Genomic DNA, 15,453 nt, shown 5'->3' with positions numbered 1-15,453 from the left:
TGTCCCAAGTCAGGAGCCTGTAGTTCAGTGGTTGTCATAATGACAATGGTTGTCATATTGGTTTTTTGTAAATTCTTTTGTTATAAATAAGGCTGTTAGTTTCTATTGTTTGAATTGCAACAAATTTTGATATTTATATTGATGATATATAAACTCTCCCTACACCTTTGTTACCAAGATGTAACAAATCTCTTAAATAAAACATTTCAAGCAGTTATCTTTAAAAAAAAACATAAATTAAACAAACATTCTTTTAAATATTTTAATTTCCTTCAATACTTTCATCTGTAACTGACGTAACAAAAACAGACTTGTGTGTTCTCTCCAAAATATCACATTCAGAAATTGAGATAAATTGTTGCATAGCATATACTTTGAAAACAACAACTTGCTTGAACCTGACAATTAACAAAATAAATTAATATGATCACATAATCTTGTACAACTGTAAAATGCATTATTAAGCTTCTTTAAGCATGAATTATCTATCATAAAAGAGTTTTAATAAATAGGAATCTAATATATACAAATAAGAAAAGGAATGTCAAGTTTATGTACAATAAAAAAGAATGAAAATATAACAGTTCACATATAACAACATCTAGATTAAATCCATGATCAATAATGAGGATGAAAAAGGGATGAAAATAATGAACAAGCACTCTGAACTGAAATGGAGTTATGGGTGTATATTTACGAATGGTTTTCAATTTTTATCTTGACTAGAAATTTTGTTTGATGTGTTATGTACGCTAAAACGATTATAAATAAAAAGATGTTTTAAAAGTCAATTAAAAAACAAATCCTTTTTAATAAAGCTAGCCAAGAGCTATAATTGGCCATTCTCATCAACCGGTATCTTTAGATATTTTCATGTCACAAGGAAATGGAGTCTTTCATTGGATGGACCAAGACCTTGGTATATCCAATCAAATCCAGAGAAAAAAAAATAAAATGTATAATCATAACACAAATATTTGAGTTTTTTTAAAGGAAATGGAGTTTCATAAGTTTGTAAAATTATACAGAGAACACCTAATACTGAAAAGCTCCAAATAAAAAGAAATCATTTGAGAAAAAGAACATTGTCCTACTGTTGTTGTTTTAATAGTTATACAGGGATTATGGGATTTATAATTACTGTAATAAATCATAGTTTTAGGCGGACTATGGGACAGAGAAGGGATTATACCCCTTGATGGAAAAATAATTAAACAGGTGGTATGAATAATATTCATGGACTGTTCAAAGTTCACAAAAATTATGAGTATTCATAGCATAAATCTATAAGACTGCCTTTGTTACCTTCAACTCAAAAATATTTTTTGGAAATCTTATAAATGTAACGGTTTATTGAATCATTTGTAAACCTAAATCATGTTAAACTGATCTGTTATCCTTTATATTTAGTAAGAGGCTACAGCTAAGAGGCTACAGCTAAGAGGCTACCGCGGTTAACTGATGCTCTAAATTTGTAAATCTGTCATCCTTTATATTTAGTAAGAGGCTACAGCTAAGAGGCTACCGCGGTTAACTGATGCTCTAAATTTGTAAATCTGTCATCCTTTATATTTAGTAAGAGGCTACAGCTAAGAGGCTACAGCGGTTAACTGATGCTCTAAATTTGTAAATCTGTCGTCCTTTATATTTAGTAAGAGGCTACATCTAAGAGGCTACCGCGGTTAACTGATGCTCTAAATTCATAAACCTGTAATAATTTATATTTAGTAAGAGGCTACAACTAAGAGGCTACAGCTAAGAGGCTACCGCGGTTATCTGATGCTCTAAATTTGTAAATCTGTCATCCTTTATATTTAGTAAGAGGCTACAGCTAAGAGGCTACAGCGGTTAACTGATACTCTAAATTCGTAAATCTGTTATCCATTATATTTAGTAAGAGGCTACAGCCAAGAGGCTACAGCGGTTAACTGATACTCTAAATTCGTAAATCTGTTATCATTTATATTTAGTAAGAGGCTAGAGCTAAGAGGCTACAGCGGTTAACTGATACTCTAAATTCGTAAATCTGTTAGGAATATACCAACCAAGAGAAACAAATAAAACTGACGGAATTCCATGAACTCCAAATGGAGCACGACCAGGTGAATTATAAATTGTATACATATATTACATTATTTGAAAAAAAAATTTATCTACGTCGATAAAATTAGCTTACCACTGGTAAAGTAGGGGTTAAATACTTACATCCATCATTGGAGAAAGTGTCAACGTATACTGGTATGTGATAGTTTGTCAGACCCTTTAAGTGGATTACCAAACATGGATCTATAGTTACCATGACCTACTGATCACCATCATATTGTTAAAATGCTAGTATCATCAAACAAAAAACAAACAAAACTAAAACTTAACACCTGTATAATCAGAACATAGGGGTGGTGAGCTGGTGAGACATCCAATACCCCACCCTTTTCCCTTTATATATATTTTGATTTTTGAATCTATAGTTTCCATGAATACGCTATTTCAGGGAGAGGTAATTAGATTTGACAAATATCTTATGCATTAAAGACTAAAGTTTTAATTGCATCTAGTTAATTTTAGGTACAGCAACCTTTTTCATATATTTCATCCTTATCATAATTATCATGAAGCTTAGGAATGGCGACTTATTCCTATGACTCTTCCCTACCACTCATTACATAGTAAGTGCCTCCCCCATAAGCTTTTATATGACCTTGTGAGAATATCTAATGCATATTTTATATCAAATATCAAATAACAAATGCAGACATTCTCTGCTATCAATGTCTGCTATCAAATATACTCTTTTCAATAATTTATAATTCCACAAAGTGACAGTAAATAGGTATGTTATATAAAATCAATATACATTAATCCTCTGGAGTAAAAACAAATATTAAATAAAGAACACTTCCATTAGAAAAAACTTTAAGGGAGGCCACGCAAAATTTATATAATCTTGATATTTTTTTTGAAAACAACAAAAAACCAAGTGCAAGCTGGAAATGTTTCTATTTTTCTTTTTCTTAATAAAAGTATGAAAAGAAGCTCTAAATGTAATAATGTATTAATATTTTCTCATGAAGATTGCTGGATTTTTATATATAAAAACACTAGCTTTTAACTATGAGTCACAATCAATTTCTATTTTTTTCAACTAAATGGGACAGAATCGTAGCACTTTGCTCTTTTTTTTTAAAAGCATTTGTGTTTCCAAATTTGGTATGGGAAAATCAAAAGTAGCAAAAATCAATTTGGCTTTAACTGATATCCTATTATAAGTCAATTAAGTACTTCAATTAACTAAATGTAGTTATTAATGTTTATGAATGCTTTTTGAAAAAGTCATGCTCTCAAAAATTTAATGAAAAAATGAAATAATATAATATTTCGTGTTAAAATTAATGAGATGTTGATGGATTTCTGGAGAAACAAGTATATTATCTCCATTATGATCACTGAAAATGCTTTTGTTGAATAATTTAGCAATTATACTTATAAAATGGCAAGTTGATTGAATGAACAAATATCAAAATGGCCTACAGACAAATGGTGCCTTTTTCAGTCAGTAAAAAGTAAAAATTCTTTAAAATATCAATTTAATACACAGACATAATGTTTTTCCCATTAAAGTCACTATGGTACATTCTACAGTTATATTTTGTAAATTGTTTTCTCATTGAAAAAAAACATTTGAAATTTAATGTTATATACAACTGTCACATTGCATGTAAATATACAACCAATCAATCAAATTATATATTACTTAAAAAAAAAAAAAAATTAAAAAAAAAAATTGCAAGCAGTGTAATTGTTCAGCTTTATTGTCATTACAATTAAATACACACTAATCTTAAACAAACAAAAATAGTTCACAATTGATATCCATTAACATAGTTTTAAAAATAAAATAAAATATGGCTTTCAAGGGGGAATAACTTAAAATTATCATAAAGCACAAAATCTAAAATGAGTATGAGTGACCAAAGGTCAGTATAATCCTGTCATGATTTGCAACAAATTTGTAGACTACCGTAAGATTTGTTGTAGAATATAATAATCAGGTAAAACCACGGCAATTTATCTTTTTTTTCTATTTTTTTTATTTTCAAATAAGCACAATTGGGTAGCAACTTGTTTTATTATCCAAAAAACATTTTGAATGAAGACAGGCCAAGTTGTATCTGGATTTACATTTAACAAATAGGAAGTGCACTCTTTCTGTGTTAATTTCTATTAATAATAGTAGCATGGCAGTGACACTTATATTTTTATAATATAGGTGATTCAGACATTTAGAGATGCAGAAGAAATTTTCATTTGGATGTGAAATTTTCTTTCAACAATTGGTTTTTGAAATTAATATCAAATTGGTGTAGCTAATGATTACTGCAAGATTTAATAAATGAATGAACCCTGTATGAATTTGGTAATGAACACTTTCAATGATTAAGTTTGGGCGAAAAAGCAAACATAAACTTATTAAAAAGAACAATCATTTTTTGTTCTAAAAAATCTAGTTATTCATAAATACCCTTGAAAGAAAAACATACAATATTACGAAACATAACAACAATGAAATACTAAAACAAATATTTGGTCCCTAAATGATTTCTATTGACTTCCATATACATGTACTTTTCACTCTTGCATCAATCAACGTCATTTACCGTTTCTTTTATGCAGAATTATAAGTTTCTACTTTTACCTAATCAAACATTTTTGAGAATGGTTAAGGAGTTAGGTAGTCAGATTTGATTTTCATACAAAACACTGTTGTGTACAAAAGATAAGATTTTTTTTTTACAGGTCTACCGGTATAGCTAAACACAATTTTATTATCAAAATAAAGTCAATAATTTATCCCCAAATTAAAAAAAAAAATGTCAACTTTTAACTTTAACTAATTGATGTTTTACAGAGTATATATATTGGAGATATTAGATTTATCATTTTTAAATATCAAAGAACAATAAATGAAATATACATATGAAATCATAACCCCTGATAACAATTGGCCATAATAATAATATATGTAATACTTAACATGCTTAAGTACTATGTCTTTATGAAATTTTGATACATTGCTTGGAATTTAAGAATATTTAAATACTGTTGTTTTGTTGTGCCCTACGAAATGAAAAATTCCAGGAATCACACAGGTATTGAATTAGGTATGTCATCATCGCGTAGATCATAGATATGAAAGTTTGCACCACTGGTGGCTAAATGTGAATACATTTCATTCTGATTTGTAATTGACGACTTTCTTAAATCATTTGAACTCCTACGACGATTTGTCTTTCTGACCAGTTCAGGTGAACCTCTCTCATTCCATGAATAATTACTATCATTATGAATGTTAGATTCTGAATTTCTACTTTTATTCAAATGTCGGAGTTCCTCTTTACTCCATGATGAACACTCACTTGATGAAGACATTTCTGAATTATCTTCACTGTAACTTGTGGGAGTGTAAACAACCACAGGATTGTGTACTCCAACAGGACTCTGTCTTATGGGAGAAGAATCTGGAGATAACTCCATAGAAGGAACACTTGATTGGTTAGAACTCCTCACTAAAGGTGCACCTGACTGGTCCTCCTCACTAATGTGAAGGGATGGCAATGAATTTTTGATTTGTTCTTCATCACTGCAATCATCGTCAACACTAAATGTAGGGACCTTTGGTTTTTTATATGCCATTAATTCCTTCTCATTTCTTGTTACTGGTTCAATGCCTGTCATATTATTGTTAGAACTATTCCGATTTTCTTGGTTTTCAGAGCCAGTTATCTGCTGACTTCTTCGACCATCAGATATACCCGACAACCTTGAACGAGAGTTACGTCTTGCACCAGCATTCCGTAGAATATCGTCATTCTCCATTGGATTGAGATACAGATTCAAATTTGTATGTGGGTTAGGAGTAACAAAACTTGTTTCATCTGTCTGGGTCTCCTATGAAAAATAAATCAAAATTTTATTTTAAATTTTATGTAACCTTTTATCAAGATTTAAAAAGGTTAATAATTAGTCATTTAATAGAAAATATTTTATCATAGTATGTAATTTGTGTCAAGGCCACAAAGAAAGTGCCTGACATTTTTGCTCTAAAGATACCAGAGCAGAACTTATTTTTTTTGCTGTCTGTATCCTTGAAGTTGGCCTGATTGCAAAGACTTTAATAAACTGTTAACACAGGGATATGTCTCACCTTTTTGTACTTTTGATAATGCAAATGTTGAAATTAAATACCATAGACTTATCATAAGTCGTTTCCTTTCAACAAACCTAAACACAAACATTGAAATTGACAAAGTCAATGAACCATGATGAGGGGGTGGTGCTATATAATCTCCATGGAAACGAGACTTGCAAATGCCAATAAATTTACATTCCAAATATCATCGACTTAACATTAGCGCATCATCTTAAACTGATCTAATCACAAACTAATACATGTAAACTAAGCAAAAGTTTCAAAGTCAATAGACCATGACTGAGGGGGTGGGACCAAATATTCTCCATGGAAATGAGATGTGCCAGTGCTAATACAACTGCATACCAAATATCATTGACCAACCACTAGTGGTTCACCTTAAACTAAACCTTATCACAAACTAATACATTGTTGACGCCGCCGCTGTTGCCACCAATGTCGCGCTTTTTGACTCCATCAAGGCGAGACAAAAATGGTTTAAAAAAGTTTGTAATTTAAAAAGCTTATTGTTAGGATGGCAATGGATATACCATTCTATATGTACCTATTTTCAGTAATAAACTTCCTATATATACAAATTTCAATTCTTCCTACATGTAGAATGTTCCAATACATGTGTATTAATTGAGGTTTCTATTATAAAGACAGGTGATATGCAAGGACAGGAGATTTTCGAGAGACCGTTGCTTTCTCCATCAATAAAAGTGTGATCAAAGCAGCATTGAACCTCATCATTTTCATATTCAAAAAAAGATGTCGACAGGTATATGTTAATATATCAAAATGTTTACTACCTTCTCAAATAAACCTAAGTAACCATGCACAGGTCTATAATCAGTTGTATTTGCAAGTCAAAATTTGGTAAAGACTATATATATGCATTTATCAAATATGAAGCTCCATAAGGGGGAGGAGGGGGAGCGGATGCAGGGGGAGGGGATGCAGGGGCCTCTGATCAAATAACAATAAATCCAAAAGAAAGGTTCTGCAATGAAGGGCAGACAATTTGAACTGCCACTGAAAAAGAGGGTATGATAGACATGGAAAAGGCCACATATGGAACTGTCAAAGAGTTGTTCCAAAGGGTCTTGAACTTGCATAGTGTTTATCTCTGTTTACACAAGGCATCAGATCCCAATTCCAACCTAACTAAAAATATCTGTGTATGTTAACATTAAACACTGATTTACAATCTCAATTCAAACCTAACATGTCTGTGTATGTTAACATTAAACACCAATTTACAATCTCAATTGAAACCTAATATGTCTGTGTATTTATACATTATACAACCAAGAAGACATCACTCTTTAGCATCATTTTTTTTTTATAGACAAAAGAACTAAATTAATGCGGAGATAAAAAAAAATTTTTTTTTTATATTTTCGTGATCGGTGATCATGGAAATTTATTTTCTGTGAATCGTGATTGACAAAAAAATCAACTCGTGAATAGTGATGAGACCCCCCCCCCCCCCCCCCCATCAGGCCCCTCATTTATATACATTCAATAATTAACAACACAGTGGTATTTGTACCCAATTAAGTTTTAAGTATAGAATCTTACCCTGTGATTCATGGTAACACGTTCATACAGTTTGAACTTTGAAATCTCTGAGACTTCGTCTAGACTAGGTAGTTTGCTGTATGAAGGTGGAATGTTTTTAGTTTTATCATTTTGCTGCCTCTTTTCAGCTTGCCTTCGGAAGAATCTATTTCTTCTTCTCCTATAATACAACATGAAAACTATTAGTAAAAAAAAACAATAATTCAAAATTGAATTCGATTGTGAAAATTTTTGATGAACACAATTTTTCATATACCTTAAGAATGAAGTAAAGTAAGATATAATATTCTGAATAAAAGTTAAAAGTTTAGTACATCCCTATTGAGTGTACTATATAAGACAATTAACATTCCAAAGAAATACTCCTAAATAACCATAAATCACATAATAGTGCTTTTATTCCCCTTTTGGTAATTTAGCTCATCATGTATTCTGGTATTTATACATCCATGGCATTCAAATGATTGGGTTTTAGCATTCCTAATGAAGGTTAATCCAGAAAAGTTCTTTCGAAGCAGGAAATTTATTAAAAGTGATATTTTCTTTTGTTGCTATTTTTCAACTTAATTGTACATAGAAGGTCATCAATGAGCTCACAGCTAACAACAATATCAAGATGACCTTTACCTTCAACTGAGGCATCAGTCTATGTCATTCATTGATTACTGTCATATTGTAATGATTTCTATTAAGTCAGAGTAAAACGTGCCCAGTACAATTTTTTTTATTTTTCACATACTTATAGATTCGACAGAGGTACCAATCCAGTGGACAGACTTCTCAATGAAAATCAGACTTGAACCCACTTTTACAGTTGGAACAGCCCAGAACCTCCCTTTCATAAATTTCTGGATTGACAACCAGAAAGATCCAAATTTCCAAAACATTTGAGGATACCAGATGTCATTTCAGTACACCATAACTAATAGATGATGATACACCACTAGGATATAGGATATACTGTGGATTAATTAATATTCGTTGGATAGCAATTTTCGTGGATTTCGTGGGAACAAGGGAACCACAAATTTAAATGTTCAACGAATTACAAATTTACTTAAGGAATGTATGCAGACTTTGCCAAAACCACGAAATTTAATATCCACGAAAATGCAAGTTTTTCTCATTCCACGAAAATTGGTACCCACGAAAATAAATGAATCCACAGTATACAGAAATCCTACATTTTGACTTTAAAACTTCAGATAAATAATATCAAAAAAATCTATTTATAATTCGTATGCCCTATAGCTGTCTTGAAAATTAAGTATATGTAGCATAAGATTTCACAATATGTAAAAGCATTGTAGGATTATTTTGTTGAAAATGGAAATTCTACATTTAATGGGGTTTTATTAAAAACATTCTAATGTCCTATAATGGCATAAATAGATGAAATAAGATGACAATGAACACTTTAACTCAACCCTAAATAATTGTGGTTAAGTCATTTAGATTCGTTATTATTCGTGGGATACCAATTTTTTGTGGATTTCATGGATAAAGGTGAACCACAAATTTAAATGTTCAATGAGGTACAAATTTGCTACAGGCTTATATATAAAAATAAGAAGATGTGGTATGATTGCCAATGAGACTGGTATGATTGCCAATGAGACAAGTCTCCACAAGAGACCAAATGACACAGAAATTAACAACTATAGTTCACCGTACGGTCCTCAATAATGAGCAAAGCCCATACCGCATAGTCAGCTATAAAAGGCCCTAAAATGACAAATGTAAAACAATTCAAACGAGAAAACTTATATGCAGTCTTTGGCAAAAACACGAAATCAAGTACCGGTATACACTAAAATGTAATTTTATAAAAAAGAAGATGTGGTATGATTGCCAATGAGACAACTCTCCACAAGAGACCAAATGACACAGAAATTAACAACTATAGGTTTGTTCTCAATCCACGAAAAATTGGTAAAAGCAGTTTTCTCTGAATGAAAAGTAACCCTATACATTGTCTATAATTCCTAATGTACTGATGCACTCTACACCATTAATGTCTCTATACCTTTCACACTTCTTTAACAGTTAATATGCTCTCTCAAAACTTTACTCTTGAAACCTTATATACCCCCTCTGGAATCATAGTGACTGTGTAAACAGGAGACAATGCCACTTTCCTAATGCATTATGGGTTCCTTGGGGAAGATTCTCTATATCTATTTTCAAAGATCTTTGAACTGTCTTCATTATAATTTGTTTGGACTTATAGAGTCTGATTGCTTTCTATTTACATATGAACAAAGCTATATGCTAGATATATTGATTAGTGTTTAACGCCACTTTCAGCTCTATTGTCCTATTTCATGGCGGTCAGTTTTTATAGGAGTAAGCTGGAGTGCCCGGAGTAAACGAACGAGCTTCTGTAGGTAAATGCTAGATATGTCACTGAGACAGCAACCCAATGACCAAAAATGCATCAAAATAGGTCAAACTACAATTTTCAACAAAAGATAATATGTCAATTTCCAGACGTGAATAAATTCTAACACAGACAATCACATTGCAAGTAAATATAAATGCCTTGAATTTACTTATGTACTCATTACACCTTATGTCTTCGAATCCCACCCTCTAGACCCCTGTGTTTATAATATATGAGTACTTACTTGGCAAGTAGATAGGAAGCAATGCAGATACAAACAAATACTAAGATACCAATAACAATACCAATTATAGTTAATCTGCGATCATTCTCCAAAGCTTTCTGGTCTGAAAATAGAAATAAATACCTCTTGTACTTTCTTTTCAGCATCAACTCCAATTTGGTTTTTGAAAATTTTTAATCTAAAGCAACTCATATATTTTTTAAATAAACTATCAATATTTTTACTTATTTTTTATCAAATCTTAACATTACACTAATATATTCATTATATTATTTCATATTACTGTAACAATTCATTTTTGTTTTTCTTTTAAATAAATGTTAATGGCTTGGGTTTTTTTCACAGCTCCTCTATCTTTGATCAAAGAATCTTTCTCCTAGATTTTCATTAGAATTCATTATTAGTTCAGAAATTTGAACATTTTGGTTGTTCAGTTACACTTACAGAAGTTCGCTTAATATGCTTCTTTGATATGTTCAAACATAGAAGATTTAATAAATAAAGAACTATTTAAAAAATAAATGATTTTTTTTTCTCTGTGCATTTTTTCTTTAAATTTATTTTATTTTTTCATCAAATTTTGAGAATTTACAGAACTTATCACTCACTGATTTTATCATTTTCTTTATATACAATTTGCTGACAGTAGTGATCTACATTTACACTCATTTTAACATACTAATCTTTTTAATGTGCTTGATAAATTGCATTCAATCTAAATTTTTGCACACAAGCGCTGCTAAATCAAAGCATTTAACATTTCATCTTTTCCTTCACCTGGTTTTCTGTTCACCTGGTTTTCTGTGCAGTCTGTTATAAAGTGATACAAGGTATTCAAAGACAATATGTATACACCAACAACATATAGATCTCGTAGCTCACACAGATTACAAAGATGTATAGAAATTGAAAAAATATTTGAACCATAAGTGTCCCTTCTATTCTCCAGTGTACAACTTTAACACAAGATATTGGTAAAAAGTTGAAAAGTTTCTATGGAAACAAAGTTATATATATATATATATATGAGAGAGATTTCTGATTATATATACAGATATAAGATATTAATTTAATATCAATGATTTCACCTTCTGTAGTAAATTGTTGATGACAACGAACCATCTTTGATATCGGTAACTACAAACTACTAAATTATTAAATTATACCTTGAATACTTTGACAAAGAACACTAAAGTCATATCACATCGGCTTTAACAGGATGAATAAATTTTACCTCAACTTAATTTATTTAATTCTTAACATCTACACAACCAAATTTATAACTTATTTATAAAACCCTAAATCTAAATTATTAGGGAAGGTTTTTGGTGTAAAATAATCTAGAAATTAACATTTAGAAATCAAAAATCCCTCTTTGGACTGCTAAAGCTAAGCAGCCTACAAAAGTTTTCACTGGCCTTAATTATACTGGACTTCAATGTGTTTCAAAGTTTATAGTATGAATTCTCTCTTTTTCATACATTGATCACGTTTAAAAAAAAATTCCCTTATACATGTATAAAAGTGTTGATGAAAGTTGAATTTGCTAAAGATTGCAATGTTGCCCACCCAAGTTTTAACAAGGGTCATAGAATTTTTTAAAACCTCTTATCTTATTTATTTGCAAACTTATTTTCTAAAATAGAAGTTAAATTAAATTAATCACTTATATTCCTGCATAGATTGCACGCTTTTTAATTAAAACTTCTCTTTTGACACAAGAACATGTATTCCTGTTTCCTTTTGCTCTTGAAATTAAGTGACCTTTACAAAATCTAAAAATGCACAACTGCACATGTTATGAATTAAATCTCAGTTTAAGTCCATCCCAATGTACTCTGGAAGAGATTTGGCATTGACAAACTTAGAAATGGAAAAAGTCAAAGTCAAGTCTAAGAAAAATCGCCAAATTAAATCTAATATGAATATAAAATTGGAGTATTTGAAGTAATTCGGTCAATTTCCTAAATTTCTAAAAGAAAATTTAGAAGTCATAGTCCATGTTTTACAATGGGAAACCCTAAACACAATCTAATTTCAAAAAATTAACCAGATGGTGCACAGCTACACCTGGTATGAAGTATACTTTATTATCTGTAGATTTTGTGATGGCAGATAAACTGACAGACAGGACAAAACAATATGTCTCCACACATACAGAATTGAAGTGTGCGGGTGTCTGATCTCTTCTTTTTGAAAGTTAAATGGAAATTAAAATTTATAGGATATGTTTGTATTTTATGATCCCTGCTTAATCAAAATCTATGCTTAATTCCTGCCATATGTATAATATACCTACTGGATGCTACTTTGCCAAAAATCAATTTTCTGTACTCGCATCTATCCCCTTGGTGCGTGGCGGGACACCTATCAGGTGGGAGATAAAAAGTTCAGATATTAAATAAAAACCAATCAAATCAAAGAAGAATGAGAAAAATGTTTTATTATCAAGTCCAGAAATTTGGTTGTTTGTTCATTTTTCTTTCTTTCACAGAAAAAATATACATTTTCTAGAGTGTAATTTACAACGGTCTGAAACTTTTCAACCAAAAGTGCAACAAACACCATTCATATTCCTGAACTTCATAACAAAAGTGCATTAATACAGAGTAGACATCTGGCAAGAGTGATATGCAAACATAAGCAATATAATTATTAATACCAATTCTACAAATTTGGATGTAATATACAATTAAAATATCTGCTCATCAAAGAAAACTATCATTTGGCTTTTATAATTTTTTGTTTCTGTATATACACAGTTTATTAAGGTTTTCCTTTCTAGAAATCTTGAATTCCATCCAAATATTTTAGAATTGGTATTATGTGATAGGTGCTGGGATATTATAGTGGTCCTCTTGTCTGTAAGCTTTCCAGTCGGCACTTATCTGCATTCAAGTTCATTATCTATTGTTCAGTTCAACTTAACAAAACATGCATGTTAAATTTACAGTCAAATTTTGGACTAAACTGCCTCTCTCTTTGTTTTAGAAATTTTCTTCCAGGGACTTAATTTCTAATAAACTGGTCCAATAAATCTAGACTGACTAAGAGATATAAGGACATAGTAGTTTTAACTGTTTACTTTAACATTGACATATTTCACACAGATGTTTTTTTTTGTTTTTTATCAAATTTCAACAATATATTCATTATGGATATTTTGAAACTAACTATGGTTGGTTTTATGACATTACAGTTTAATTAAATATGTCTAAATGTATTTTCCATAAAATAAAACAATTTTATGATCTACTTCATTTTCACATTCAGTCATTTTATTTGTTCATTAACTTTTCATATTAATTTCATGCTAATGCAGTCATTCAAACAATTTTATGAGGTAAAATGCATACAAAATTTCAAATCCTAATTCTGTCAATCTAGCTTAAATTATTAGTATTGGGAAATTTTATACTTCTTCATGCTTTTAATTTATATTTTCATGCAAACTGCATATGAAAATCTGATTTAACAGGCAAGGTTAATTTTTGTTATATGATATGGCATTTCAAAAGTTATCAAATTGGTTCTTGATTATTCCTTTTTTACATTTGCATTTCAAAAACGTTAAACCTGAACTGGAAATTTCATCATATGTATCAAAATTTGTAAAAAAAAATATTCAAATGACTTAATTAATTCCTCAATCATTTTAAACCACTTAAATAATATAAACATCAACCTATCACAAAAAATAAACAAAATTAAAAAAATATGAACAATTTTGAAAATAATGCATGCCATGCTAAAGAAAACCATAGCAACAGGGTGAACTTGAATGCTAAAACTGTAGGGTATCCTACCCCAGTCCTCTATTGCTGGAATGTTCTTTGGTAGCCTCCTCTGCTCACATCTCTCACCTGTGTGGGTATCCTTGCAGCTAAAAACCAGTGTCAAAATCATAGAAATAAAATTCTTCAACTAGTACAAGTAGTAATAACATAAAATCTATAATATTTTTTTTTATGTAAGGAAAGTGAATCCAGTAAACATTGACTGGAGCAGACTTTGGATGATTGTTAGTGGAATGAGTTTTTCCAGATTTTCTTTCTCTGATTTTACATTAATTATGATTTTTTGGGGTATATAAATCTATGATATTTAGTACCAGCAACTTTTGGGGTAAGACTTAAAGTTATTCCGCCATTCTATTCCAAGATGACTTAATTGCAAGTAATCATATGGAGGAAAGAAGATGCTGGGTGGATATCAATGAGACAGCAATAGAACAACAAAAACAAAAAGACAACAAAGGTCAACATGCAGTCTTCAACAATGGACAGGGGTGTCTATACAATATGTGAAGCTCCAAATTGCCCTTTAAAAAGTTGTGAATAACTTGAACACAACTTGTCAAAGATCTACCTTCAAACTATTAAAACAAATCACCTGATGCTTTATTTAAAGTACATACTACATTTTCTTAAAACTTTAAATGTATCACTTTCTGATTTAGTACTACAATTTGATTTTCATTATGATGAAATTATATATCTACAATATTCACTTCCATCAAAAGTTTAGATAAAGTTCTTATTAAATAAAAAAAATAATGAAAAAAATAACCACTAAATCAAATCCCTATCTTTGAACTATTTTGAGGACATAGTAAACCTATATATCTTAAATTATCTAAAATTATGTGATGTATGCCTCCCAACAGTAGCATGATAAGACATGTGAATGACTTCTCAGCACTAGTTATAGAATATGATATATAAGTTTTCCCCTTCTGTTAGGAATAAATTGAGTTAGCATAAAAAAGACAACAACCTTATAAAAACCAAATTTTACCTAAATTACACATTTAGAGGTCCATCCACCAACACCGTCTATTTTTTTGTTGTTGGTGGAGTCAAGTGTTTGTAGGTGGTGTGTGGTTGATGTGGTCTATTAATGTACTGTCAAATATGTTTGGTAATTCCTGTTATTTTTTTTATTTATATCATAAGGGAGCTACCATTTGATTTTTATGGGGGGGGGGGGGGGGGGCTAGGATGAAATTTGAAAAAAAAGGCAGGACAGAAGTTTTGAGTAAAAAAAAAAAAA

The 15,453-nt window shown here is 30.4% G+C and overlaps 1 protein-coding gene across 3 annotated transcripts in view; it reads right to left on the bottom strand.

Annotated features, from left to right (window-relative positions):
- Positions 1-248: 248 nt before the first annotated feature.
- Positions 249-15,453, bottom strand: part of LOC127707661 (pro-neuregulin-1, membrane-bound isoform-like) — a 59,778-nt gene continuing 44,573 nt past the window's right edge. For 2 of the 3 annotated variants that reach the window (XM_052212310.1, XM_052212312.1), the window contains exons 6-9: positions 14,208-14,284; positions 10,402-10,504; positions 7,775-7,934; positions 249-5,946 (exon numbers count right to left, since the gene is read on the bottom strand). In XM_052212310.1, coding sequence (XP_052068270.1) covers positions 5,140-5,946; positions 7,775-7,934; positions 10,402-10,504; positions 14,208-14,284 — 1,147 coding nt within the window. In that variant the 3' untranslated portion in view covers positions 249-5,139. Of the gene's footprint in view, positions 5,947-7,774; positions 7,935-10,401; positions 10,505-12,700; positions 12,769-14,207; positions 14,285-15,453 lie in introns of all 3 variants that reach the window. The other variant, XM_052212311.1, reaches the window with a different exon arrangement.

The sequence above is a fragment of the Mytilus californianus genome, unplaced genomic scaffold, assembly GCF_021869535.1.
Source record: "Mytilus californianus isolate M0D057914Y unplaced genomic scaffold, xbMytCali1.0.p SCAF_7, whole genome shotgun sequence".
NCBI lineage: Eukaryota > Metazoa > Mollusca > Bivalvia > Mytilida > Mytilidae > Mytilus > Mytilus californianus.
The sequence above is the reverse complement of the archived record's forward strand: the minus strand, read 5'-3'. Positions and strand labels throughout refer to the sequence as shown.